Source organism: Galeopterus variegatus, unplaced genomic scaffold (assembly GCF_000696425.1).
Source record: "Galeopterus variegatus unplaced genomic scaffold, G_variegatus-3.0.2 Scaffold6432, whole genome shotgun sequence".
Classification (NCBI taxonomy): Eukaryota; Metazoa; Chordata; class Mammalia; order Dermoptera; family Cynocephalidae; genus Galeopterus; species Galeopterus variegatus.
Window position 1 is genome coordinate 84,967 of NW_007732543.1, and position 13,222 is coordinate 98,188.

The following is a 13,222-nucleotide window of genomic DNA, read 5'->3' on the forward strand; positions in this document are numbered from 1 at the left end:
CATGGTGGAAAGCATCATACAAGATCACATGGCGAGGGGAAGAAAGAGAGAGAGGGGAGGTGCCAGGGTCCTTTAAACAACCAGCTTTCATGAGAACTCACTGACCACCCACCCCTCCCGCCCAGGTTGTTAATCTGTTCATGAGAGATCCACCCCCCATGACCTAAACAGCTCCCAGTACTGCCACATTGGTGATCAGATTTTGACATGAGCTTTGGGAGGACAACACATCTAAACCATCATGCAGTATAACCAAACAGCCAGGATCTCTTTGGATAGTATGATGGTGGGGGAGTTAACTCAGTCCTGGGGCTGCGAATGTTGTCTGTGATCCATTCTGATCCTCATTTCTGACCGGGATAGAAAAGAACACATTCATCAAATCAGTTGCCACATACTTTGTACATGAGGTCATGTTAATGTGCTCTAACTAAGCTACAACACCTGGCATGGCACTTGCAACCAGAGCTGATGCTTGGTTAAACTTGTAGTAGTGTACAGTCATCCTCCAAAATTCTTCAGGGGCCAAATTTGTGAATTAAACAAGATGTGATAATTACCATTACCCCTGTGTCCTTCAGATCCTTAAGGGTGGTGCTGATCTCCGCCATCTCTCCAATGCAGTATTGTATTTGATACCTGAGTTGGGGGTGGCAGTGGTGGCAATTTCAGTAGCTTTTGCTTGGTCTTCCCGTTATGGTAGCCCGTATTCCACAGATAAGGACCCATCTTGGAGTATGCCATCTGCCACGTATGTCAATTCCAGTGATACATTCAAGGACCAGAGAAGTGACCACTGGGGTAAATCTGTGGATTCAGTAAACCTGGTATAAGCCAGACCTTGACCCCGGCTCCATTTAGTACCTTGGCCTCATATTTTCCATTCTAACTGGGGTGCCAGGATGATGCATCAGTCTCCATGTATCAATGATGATTCAGATACTTGGTCTAATACTCTTTGAACTGTCTGGGTTTTCCCTTTTCCCCAGTGTACAGTTACCCTGGTAAATTGCCATAGGCCCCTTTGGAGAAGTGCTCAGGATTCAAAGACACCAGGATATGCTGGGAATTCCCCACTAGGAACCCACATGAAGGGTTGTTACGATCATTTTGCTTGTTGTGGTGTTATGGGATCCTTCCTAATGGGATCTGGCCACCTCTCCAATCAATGGATTTTAATCCAAAAACCTTGGCAAGGGATGGTGTGAGTTTCTTGGGGTGACCTGCCTTTGGCCTCTTGGCTATTCATTCTCGATTTCTTCTGTTAGTACAAACTAAGTAGTACTCTTGTTGGCTACCAGTTTATTTTGTATTCAAGGACACCATGTTCTGTTAACTATTTCTGTGACTCTGTGTGTCAGACCTTATTGGCTGCTACTTTGACTTTACTGGTTGTATTGATAACTATGTGACCTGGCTTCTAGCACTTTAGTCCTGTCACCTGGCATCTCTTGGTTCAGGATTCTGTCATCCCTGGTGCTGTTGTTAAGCTCTGGCTCTCTGACCACTTCTCCCACAGTCAGCCCTAGCCTGCAGAGGAGGCAACCACTGATCTTCTTAGTGATGCTGGTGCCCCTCTCACCAGCACATTCCTTTTGGTATGTCCCTTGGTCCTTCCCATGGAGCATGGTTATCTGGTATATTTACCAGTCATAGATATTATATACATTCCAATATGCCCACTTCCTATAGTCTTTGAATTCCTTCCTCTACCATCTCCCATAGGCAATTCTGGTATTTCAGCTTCACTCAGTGTGGACCATTGCTTTTTCATGCTTTTAGGTACCCTCCTGGTAGAGGATTCTCAGCATATCCTAGTGTGTTTGAATCCTGAATGCTCCAAGTCAATAAACCTTTCCCTAAACAATTTTATGTTCTGGCTCCTTTGCTGAAGGTCTTTCAGTGTCTGGTTCTCTGCAGCCTCCCCTGGCTGCTGGCACACTTGCAGCTCCTTTCATATATAATCTGTTCCCTCCTAGCAGTACCCCAGTTGGGTTATGCTGTGAAATTACCCTGATTATAGGTGTATTGGACACAAGGGGAGACTGATTGGGTACTGGGTCTATGTGGCTGGTAGGGGCAGTGTTACCTTACAGGGTCTTCGACTGTCTTCTGGCACAGGTCAGTGGTCATTCTTAACAGGGAGGAATGTGCCATCTCTGCAGAGTTGGAAGGTTTAGAGGAATCTGGGGAGTCAAAACTTAAATGTCCCCATCCAGGTTTCTGGGCCCTGACCTTGGCATAACAGACCTATCTTGGTTGGTTGTTAATTGTCTTTGAGGTTTGGTCACTCTCACAGGTATGCCCTGGGCTTGGTCCTGGCTTTCTCTGACCTCTCACTGTGGGTCCAAAAAGGCCTCTGGCTTTCACATCTGGCACTTCCAGTCGCCTTCCCTCCTCCTCTGCCGTTACAATTCTGTAGAGCAGTGGTTCTTCAAGTGAGGTCTTCCAACTGGTATCAGCTTCACCTGGGCACTTGTAGAAATGCAGATTCTCAGCCTGCCTCTGTGACTGAATTGGAAACTGTGGTGGGGAACAAGTAATCTGAGAGCTAGCAAGCTTTCTAGGTGATTTCCAGGCAGACTGAGATTTGAGGATCTTTGTAGAGCGTCATGGTGCCTAGCAATAGTCATTCATCCCTAAAGGATAATAGCCGTTATCCTTGTGGCTACAATTTCCTTCATAGTCTTGAACACCTGGGACATTACAACTGCTTCCACTGGTTCAGCCTCCTGGTTCACCATCTTTGAAAGTTTTGTATGGCCTGCCTTCTGGTGCCAGGGGCTGTCTGTGCTCCACCCATCACCAGTGACAGGTCCTCGTTACTAGTTGGGTGGTACTTGATTCAGCTCCAAAACGCCATCTTATTTTCTGCTTTCTTAGATCACTCCTGGTACCAACTGCCACATATTGGGTTCTCTCGAAGTAGATACTAAGATGAAATTTGGGACTCAATGTTTGTTAGGGATAATAAACCCTGTGGAAGGAAGAGTGTAAGTAACATTGGACAGAGGGATTAGCTGAATGATGAGTGAGGCCTGACAGAGCCCCATCAACCTGGGGGTGATCGTGGAATGAGTATTGCCTGTTGAGCTGGGCTGAGACGGCTGGGCCTTTGTGCCTCTGCCTCGCTCAGCACCTGCTGTGGGCCACCCCTGACGTCAGGGCAGGGGCCCCGCAGCCGAGAGAGATCCTGAAGGAGCCGACACTGGAGGCTCTGCCATCTATGCTGTCTGCACACTTCACAACTGGGCAGCGAGTCCTTCCCTGAGGGGGGCTCTGGGTGGCACATCCCTGTGTCTGTTGCAACATACCCAGTGGTGCCACCGATGCTTTTTTTTGCTCTCTATTTTTTTTTTCCTGACTTATGCCCCATGCCTTTTCTGTTCTGCACCTCTCATGCTTCCTTAGTTTCTGGCCCCTCTGCTATTTTTACTCAGCCTATTTATTCTTTTTACTGTTTTTTTTTAATTTCCTATTACAATCCACTGCTATTACTTCTGAGATTAATTTTCCTGCTTTTTTTCAGTTTGTAAGTTTAGCCAATGGTCAATTACTGTGTTATTTTACAAGTAAAAGGAAGACATTCATAGGATTTTAGGCATAAAATGATCCTTGACTCATGTTGTGTGACCCCCTGCTGGAGTATGCTGTAAGAAACGTACTGTGGTTACAAGACTAATGATAGCCATACTCTCACTCGGGCATCTCACAGGGCTGTGCGTCCCTGGTATGATACAACCTAGTCTGGGGATTGCCAGGAGACAAGGCCACCCCAGCACAGAGGCAGCTTTTATAAACCTGAAACAGAGCTTCCCTTACAAGAATAGCTTAAACTCCCTTTATGACAGAAACACCTGATAACTAATCCACACTGAACACAGGTGTAAGAGAGGGGGAAGGATCTGCCAAACTCTGAGAATGGTCTCTAGATGGACACCCTCCTGGTCAGGTGGTCATCTGGCCTCCTGACTGTGTCTGGCCTGCTCCTGCTGTCCATCTTGTAAGAGTGCTGCCAGAATAAACTGCTTGAGCATCAGTGTGTAAGACTCATCTTTGATATGAATCAAATCACAGGAAAGAATTTGCCCCTGGGGAAACTGGTTAACTAGGATCACCTGACCCCCGCCCCAACTCGACAATTGGCGAGGAGGATGGGATTCTTGTAAGGAAGTGAGTGAGGCCACCTGTTTCTATGGGAGAATTAGAATGAATGGGGACTATCTCTGATAAGAAGTTGGGTGAAGCACTGTGGAACATTCCACAGTGGGTCTGGTGGTTTTTATTTTGCTTTCTGGCCTGTTGCTGCTTTCTACTTTGTGCCTCTGTTGTGGAAATTGCCACCAGGCAAAACCTGCCAAAATTATCCTTAAGCCCACTCTGGCCTCCTAATAAGGACCGGCAGGCTCTCAGGAGGAGGTTGGTCTGTATGCTGGGGGAGGGGGGGGTGGACACCCCTGGCTTGAAGAGCTGACCACTGGCTGGTATATCTCCAGCCTCTGCTATGCAAGAGGAGCTCCTTGACCTGAAGGGTCCTGGCACCATGACACCACAGACCAAGAAGGCTAAGGTGAAGCTTATCTGCAGAAAGCTTATCTGTTGTCTGCCAATGGGGGAAGTAGAAGAGTGTCCCCCAGGAACCCTGGAACTAACGGCACTGGCAGACTCCATGCAGCCAGTTCCCGTCCCTTTGTGTGTTCCCAGTGAAACAGCACAGCTTCTCAAGGGGTGTGTTACACCCTGTGGTGCCTGCTGGGTGTTGCTGGCAGCAGCCCCCTCAGCAGCACACCCAAGTCACATGGGCTCATCTCAAAGTTGCATCACTCTGCCTGGCTGATGCTGTGGAATGATGATCCTGAGTGTGCTGGGTTACTGCTGGCAGCACTACAGGCATTGCCATTACCACCTAGCATGCGGTTAAGAAAGCAGCTGCTGAGGCATTCTTGTGTGCTGCAGTGGGTTTATGCAGCCACCACCCCCACAGGACAGGGGCGCTACTGGGAGAGTCTTAAACAGGCTAGCTTGTGCCCAGATGTTCTGCACAGGCATTGCCATTACCACCTAGCATGCGGTTAAGAAAGCAGCTGCTGAGGCATTCTTGTGTGCTGCAGTGGGTTTATGCAGCCACCACCGCCACAGGACAGGGGCGCTACTGGGAGAGTCTTAAACAGGCTAGCTTGTGCCCAGATGTTCTGCAGTTGTTTTTAAGGGAAACTCTACCACTCTCCTGGCCCTGATGGCCATAGCCTCTGAAGTTAACCAAACTCTGCAGGCCATCACCACCCTGGAAAATACCGAGGCACAACCATCCATTACAGTGTTATCACCTCCCTCCCCCTGCTATTTGGCATCTTGTAACCAGAGGTCTGACCCTGGGCACCATTCTCCCTGGCCTCCCAGGCTGATCGCCCATGCAACGGGACCCAGTCCAGCTGTCTGCAGCCAGTACAGAGTGACCTCCACTGGCAACCATGTCAAACGGGGCTCCCACATTGGCTCATCTCCAGCAAGCCTCATGAGTTCCTTCAGACCCTCCTTGATGTGGCTTGCTTGCCCATCCACCGACCTGGGTGGAAGAGCACCCAGTCTTCGTCAGTGGCAGGACCCTTTGCTCACTAGGGGTCTGGTGTCATTCCCCACTCACCCCCACGGATGACAATCACTTGTTCACCAGGCTCACAGTATGGTGCAGGCCTAAAAACCTGCAGACATTTGTGGCCTTACTGGATGCATCCCATCTGCACCAGCACATGAGGAAATGGTTTAGCACTGGTGACTGGCCAGCCCTTTTTTATTTATCTGGTTAATGATAAAGTAAATACTATTCTTTCCTATCAGTGTCTGAAGGAACACATAGAAAAACCTCTTTTGTTGGAAGTGAATCTAGAAAATACAGCCTATTTTTAAATAAAAATATCTTGCTCCTTTACTTGTAAGCTCATTTTCATTTTCTCCCCTCAGGCCATCAAGCCCTGTCGTCCAATGACCAACAATGCTGGCAGACTTTTCCACTACCGGATTACAGTCTCCCCTCCTACAAACTTTTTAGTAAGTTTCTAACAAAATCAGATTGCATATAATTTAAAATGTAGATAGATTAAAATGTGAATCGGCTAGATTATTCATTCAGTTCTTAAATGTTCTTTTTTTAAAAACTATTTTATTTTTGTGTTGGTAAAATTGGCCTTTAACACAGTGACATTTATTTCAACTTCCTCTCACTATATTACTGTATCTTTTTTTCATTTATATTGTTGGTACATAATATAAATTCATAATAGCAAATGAATTATGGAGCTATCCGTTGGAGCCGTAGAGTGAGAATAATGTGTAGAACACTTCCACATTTCTTAAAAAACAGCAGCTTATTCATTGTCTAGTGACCAAACAAGAAAACCTTTATGACAATGGTAATGATACCTAATATTTGTTGAGCATGTGCTGTGTTCTAGGTACCCTTCTAAGTGTTTGACATGTGTTAACTTATTTAATTTTCACAACAAGCCTATGAAGTGGATATTAATTCCCACTATGTAGATGGGGCACTAGTCCATGTTTTACAGATGAAATTAAGTAACTTGCTCAAGATTACTTAGGTAGTAAGTGGCAGGGTGGTTATTTGAACCGAGTAAATCATCTTGTGTGTATATATGCCTATATGCTATTCTACTATGCTATATTGCCTTTCACAACACAAAATTTATTCTAATTACTTGTATCATCAAGAGATTTCAGTTTCAAAGCTGGATTAGTCATAATTATGTATTTTAACAACTTTATTGAGATATAATTCATATACCATAAAATTCACCTATTTAAAGTGTGTAATTCATGATTTTTAGTCTATTTACAAATTTGTAAAACCATCACTAATATGATCTGTGTGCTGTGAAATGTTCTAACTTTAGAACATTTTCCTCATCCCAAAAGAAATCCTGTACCCACTCGCAGTCAATTCTTTCCCACCTCTCAGCCTTAGACAACTTCTAAGATACTTTCTCTCTCTATGGAGTTGCCTGTTTTAGATGTTTCAAGGAATGGAATTATACAATATGTGGTCTTTTGTGTCTGGCTTCTTTCACTTAGCATAATTTTTTCAAGATTTGTTCATGCTGTAGCATGCATCAGTACCTTATTTCTTTTTATGGCCAAACAATATTCCATTGTATGAATATATCATATTTTATTTATCTGTTCATCAGTTGGTGGGCATTTGGGTTGTCTCTACTTTTTGACTGTTATGTATAGTGTTCTGTAAATATTTGTGTACAAGTGTTTGTGTAGATGCATGTTTTCATTTCCCATGGGTATATACCTAGGATTGGAATTGCTGAATCATATGGTAACTCTATGTTTAATATTTTGAGGAATTGCCAAACTGTTTTCCAAAGGGGCTGTACCATATTGACTATTATTTCATCAAATTTTTTTCAGTATATTTAATTTAGGCCAGCTATGCTGATTTACTCAAATAGAAGATAACAGTACATTGGCAAAACAAATAATGTATATTTAGATATTCATTAGTTTCTATCTCCAAGTTCTTCTTATGTATATAATGTTTAAAAGAATGATATTTAATGCCTACATAAGAAATGTGTCTTTTAGGTTACCAATCTTGATAACTACCTTCATATTTAGCATTTAAGATTAAAAGTGGTGGACTATAAGAATGGCATAAGGAAGAGAGAGACTCTTGACATTTGTATTGTCTAATTTCAGTTTCAATATTCAGGTAATTAAGATCTTTGACATTGCATAGGAATTGATTTGTTACAGTATTTGTTGGGTTGGCGTCCCCTTGGATGAGAGGCTGGGAATGGCGCTATGAGGGGTTGAGCTTCTGGCACCCTGAGGCCTTTCAGAGCATTCCAAGCTATTGCTAGTCTTGACCATATTGATGCTGAGTCCTTTTTCACTTTGCATTTGAGCGGACAGTGTTATTTGGTTGCTATCAGGACTTCTATTAGTTCAGAAATATAGTTCTATAAGAAACAGAACTGGTAGTGTTGTGGGATTAAATAAAACAAGTTCCTAGAAAATGAAACTATATGAGGCTTTTTGTTCTTAGTGCATCCGTAGTAAACGTCATTGACTGTCTCAGTACATAAATATTATACTTAATATCTGAAGCCAGAGAATTCCACCAAGTAAGAGAATTTCACCTGAAATTGAACTTTTGTTTAAAGTTCTCCCTGGTGTTTGGAAAAATGTTAACAGATTGCATGAAGCTCCTATGTTTCTCCTATTAGTTACTTTGAGTCCTGATGGATTTCTACAAATGCAAATCTTGTCATTCACTTAATTCATGTTTTGTGTTTCTGTTTGCTTTTAGACTGACAGGCCAACTGTTATAGAATACGATGATCACGAGTATATCTTTGAAGGATTTTCTATGTTTGCACATGCCCCCTTGACCAATGTAAGTACATGCCAGCTGGCTGGCTTTCTCTTTCCTGTACCTCCTCACTTCCCAGCCTTCCCTTCATCCTTTCTTTCGAAAAGTCAGAATAAATTTCCCTTTATCTGACTCCTAAGTAACATTTACTCTGTGTTCCTCTCCTTGAGTTGGAGGAAGTCTGTGGCAGGGTGTGTCATGTGGCTGTGTAACATCAGTGCTAATGAGTCACAGGTTTGGTCCACATTAAATGGTGTGAGTAAACATGTGTCAGAATAACATTTTGAGAGTGTGAAAGATTGAAAAAGGAGGATAAACTGTGGAGTAACGTGTTAAAGCTATTTTGGGTTCATTGTCCTTCAGAAGAAAGTTGGAAAATTTTGAGAAGAAGCTATTATTCGGTATCTGAGCAATAGAAAGAGAGAGAGAGCTTGTTCAGGACATCTGGAGCTTGAATTAATGTCATGCTGTTTTCTGCTTTTGAATCCCAAGAATATGTCTTTTTAAGAGATTGTCTGACATATGGATTCATGATACTTTTATACAGGTATTAAGACTACTTTGTTGGTAATTGGTTCAAATGGAAATTCTGTATCTATGAATCAAAATCTTTCCATCTCAAAACAGCAGTCCTGGGAATTGTCTTATTTATTCAGTATTCCAGTTGGACAAAGAGTGAATTTGCTGGCAGCAGTGCAGGAAGGGAAGCATAGCAACATACCTTACCCAGTCCAAACACTGTTGTAGAACTTACTGGATTATAGCTGTAGTGTATCCAAATCAAAACAGAGTGTTCTTTAATCCTTTCTAGTTTGGTTACATGAAATTACACTTTCAATTTGAAGAATTATTTTAGTACTGTTTACTTAAAACGTGAAATTCTGTTCCTTTGGAGAGTAAATTCAGACTCAAATCTTTGCCTTACGTTGGCCTTTTCAGTCATTCTTTTTTCTTTGTAAGTACATGTGATTCCATAGTAGTGAAATTAATTTAAAACAAATTATTTTCCAAATGAGATTTTCTTATTCTACTATACATTATCCTAGAGAATTTTCTTTAAGATGATTACATTATAAACATAAAAATAAAATTATTTGATAATACATATTACATCTATCTCTAGGGTGGACCATCTGTTCACTAATATAGAAAAGGGAGTAAGTTATATTGGACCATTCTTAAATATTCTTTATGAAAAGACACAAGGAGGTTTTTGAATTTTGATGGTTTTTTCTTTTCTTTTTTTTTTTTTAGTGTTTCAGATACTCAAACACTTTTGGAAAGGCCTATAGAAGCCATCTAGTCCAATCCCACCCCACCCCATCAAATGCCTTTCTCTTTTTTCCCCCTTGAGGGCTTGTAAATACAGGCATGAAAATACCTAAACTTATCTATCATTTTATCTCTTCATTCTCTAGAAGTAACGTAGATCTCATTCTGACTTTTAGGATCACTTTAATCAAAGTAGGAAAGCAGTGTGGCTTCAGAGAGACTAGGGTTTAAATACTAGTGAATTCTGCTTAGTAAGCTGTGTGATTTGACGTCTCAATATTTATAAGCCTTGGTTTTCTTATCCGTAAAATAGGAGTATTAGTTGTAGCAGTCTCATTGGCTTTTGTGAAAAATAAATGAGAGATGACATATGAAAAGTGTTTATCATGGTATTTGGCACATAGTAAATATTGGTATCTCTTGTTTTGGAAAGATGACAGACAGGGTTGGGTTTGAATCTTCTAATTTTTTTTTTTTTGACCTTGGACAAGTAGTTCTTTGAGCTTCATTAATAATAGCTATGCTTGGTATTTTAGTGAGAAACAGACAGAATTTTTTTAAAGAGAGACTTTGTCTTTTAGAACAGTTTTAGGTTCACAGCAAGTGAGTGGAAGAAAAATGTTTTAAACTCTCCCAGCACAAGGTTTGGCACTGAGAAGCCCCTAACACTAAATTAATCACAGTTGTTACTGTTGTTAGAAAATAAAAGATGGGACTGAAAAGTTCCTGGCTTCAATATATGTTTTATGTAAATATTCAAGTTCTCAAAACTTGAGAACTTTACTCTGTAATGAGAAGCTCCATCATTTAAATTAAAGATGTTGACAAAATAAATGGAGTTTTAAGCTGAGTGTTGTACACTTTATAGGAATTAGATCCATCAAAGGCCTACTGAATTTGAAGTAGTTTCTGAAGAAAAATAATTTTTAAATTGTATTACTAATCTAATTCATTTTCTTGCTGGAGAGCGAACATCAGCGAGACAGGCATGCAAATGATGGTAATGATAGAATTTCCACCAAATCTAGTTTTGACAAGTTCTCTTAAGGTCTTCTTGAATTGAAGTGGATTGAAAGCATTGTTAGCTGACTATAGAGCATTCTGGGAGCATTATCCTTTTATGTAATACATTTGCTATTACAGTACTTATAATACCTGATGTTATTAAGGCCTTTGACAATGTAACTAAAGTTGTAAAGATATATGTATTGGTTTTACAGTGTCTTATCTCATTCTCAAAAACACAAGAAAACCCCTTGGTCATTTCCCACCTTAGCTGGCTTTCCATCTCCATGGCCTCACTGACTACTGGATTTGGTTATACGTGCCTGGAAGCAGTAGAGTTCGAATGCAGAGGCTTAGGGAGGATTTATTTTTTTCTCTTTTGCTAGGATGAGATAGGAGTTAGTGTCAGTCAGCATATGTTATTCTTTACTTTTAAGTATTCAAACATGTTTAAGAAGTGACAGTGTGTATTTATATTAATTGATGGCATTGATTGGGAGCTGTTTTGGTGAGCTTTGCATTAACAGTTTCTCTATTGGCCAGTGTGTATTAAAATGACAAGTTCTCTTGGAGTTTAGAGAGAGATCAGAGTTTGAATAGATAAGGAGATCCTGCCTTTCCAAATTTGTGTGTCTGAGAAGGGCTCTGATGGTATGGATGGAAGCCCAGAAGAAAATAAAATGTATATAAAGAGAAGAGGTCAAAGAAGGAATTCCAATAAAGGATTTTAGTTAAAATGAGATGGGGAAAGGATTGTACTTGTGTGAGTCATCTTAGCAGAGTGCTTTTGCACATGATAGCAAGGAGTAAAGTTTACACTTTTGCTCTTTCTCTGCCTGCCTCTTGAGTATTCCCAAGAGCTCTGGTTCTTTCCTCTCCTGTATACTCTCTCTCTCTTATAATTCAGTCCTACCCATGGTTTTTCCTCCCATGCATATTCTCACCCCACCAGCTTGATATTTACAGCTGCAACATATAGCTCTGGGCTTATTATGGTTTGGTTGTCCCTTCCAAAACTCATGTTGAAACTTAATCCCCATTGTAATGGTATTAAGTAGTGGGACCTTTAAGAGGTAATTAATGGATTAATGCCATTAGTGCGGGAGTGGGTTAGTTATTGTGGGAGTGGGTTAGTTATTGCAGGAGTAGGTTCTTGATAAAAGGGTAAGTTTGGCTCCCATCTTGCTCTCTGTCTTATGTGCTTGCTTGCCCTTCTGCCATGGGATAACACAGCAAGAAGGTCCTCAACAGATGCCAGTGCCATGCTCTTCCCAGCCTCCAGGATTGTGAGAAATAAATCTCTTTTCTTTATAAATTACCTGGTCTGTGGTATTCTGTTATAGCAGCAGAAAATGGACTAAGAGCTCTGCACTCATGTTTCAGATTGCCTGTTGGAATGCCCTCCTTTGATGTTCCCTTAAGTAGTTTACCCTCAATCTGTGGGAAACTGAACTTGTAATCTTCCCCGCATATTGAAGTTGAGGTACTCAGGGGACACCTCATGAATTTCTACTTTTTTGTATTAATGCTGTCACAACCTACCTGGTCACTTAAGCCAGAAACCCAGAAACTGCCGTCTATTCTTTCTTTGCTCTCATTCCCCCATCAGATAGTCACTGTGTGAAAGTAACATTTCCTAAAGATATTTAAAATTTTTTCCTCCTTTTCAATCTTTCCTTTATTTGGCTCCTGAACTATTCCATTATACTCTAGGCTGATCGTCTGGTCATCTTAGTTCCCCTACAAGCCATCCCCACACTGTTTCCATAGTGACCCATCTAAAATGTAAACTATGATAATATCTTACTTAAAACACTTGAATGATTTCTCGTTGCCCTATAGCTGTAAACCCTGACCTTGACATGGTCTGTAAGGGCTGCATAAGAGAGTTCATACTTTCTGCTCTGGAATCACTTGGCTTCTCTCTCTCCATGCACTTCACTCTCTAAATGACTTCTTCCCCCACCTCCTTTTTTTCTGTCTTGCTAGAAGCTAAACACCTGTCTGTTTCAACTTTGTTTTTCCAGATGACTTGGAAAATCTCTCCCAATCTTTGAAGACTTAATTCAGATGTTACCTTCTCTTTGGTTCTTTTGTACTTTATGCTTTTTTTTTGTTTGCTTGTTTGTTTTTTAGTTGCACTTGTAAATTATATTGTATTGTGTTCTGTTTGTACTTGTTTACATGTCTTCTTTTTGTAGGTCTTTACCTTTTAAGGTAGGGCCTGTGGCTTATTTTAGAGTAACTAGGAACCTAACATAGTTGTTAGCAAAGAATAGACATTTAAAAAATATGTTGAGTTGTGCATAACTTGTAACTCTCAAATATTTTTATTTTTACTTTATTTATTTAAATTTTATTTTGTCAATATACAATGTGGTTGATTATTGTGGCCCATTACCGAAACCTCCATCCCTCCTCTCTCTCCTCCCTCCCACCCAACAATGTCCTTTCTGTTTGGTTGTCGTATCAATTTCAAGGAATTGTAGTTGTTATGTCTTCTCCCCCCCCCCCAGGTTTTTTTTTTTTTTGTGTGTGTGTGTGTGT

The 13,222-nt window shown here is 41.2% G+C and overlaps 1 protein-coding gene across 1 annotated transcript in view; it reads left to right on the plus strand.

Annotated features, from left to right (window-relative positions):
- The window catches only part of DROSHA (drosha, ribonuclease type III), a gene marked incomplete at its 3' end in the record, with an annotated part of 73,017 nt that overhangs the window by 30,626 nt on the left and 29,169 nt on the right, over nt 1–13,222 (plus strand). Inside the window, exons 11-12 of the mRNA XM_008590889.1 lie at nt 5,962–6,048; nt 8,336–8,422. Coding sequence (XP_008589111.1) covers nt 5,962–6,048; nt 8,336–8,422 — 174 coding nt within the window. The remainder of the gene's footprint in view (nt 1–5,961; nt 6,049–8,335; nt 8,423–13,222) is intronic.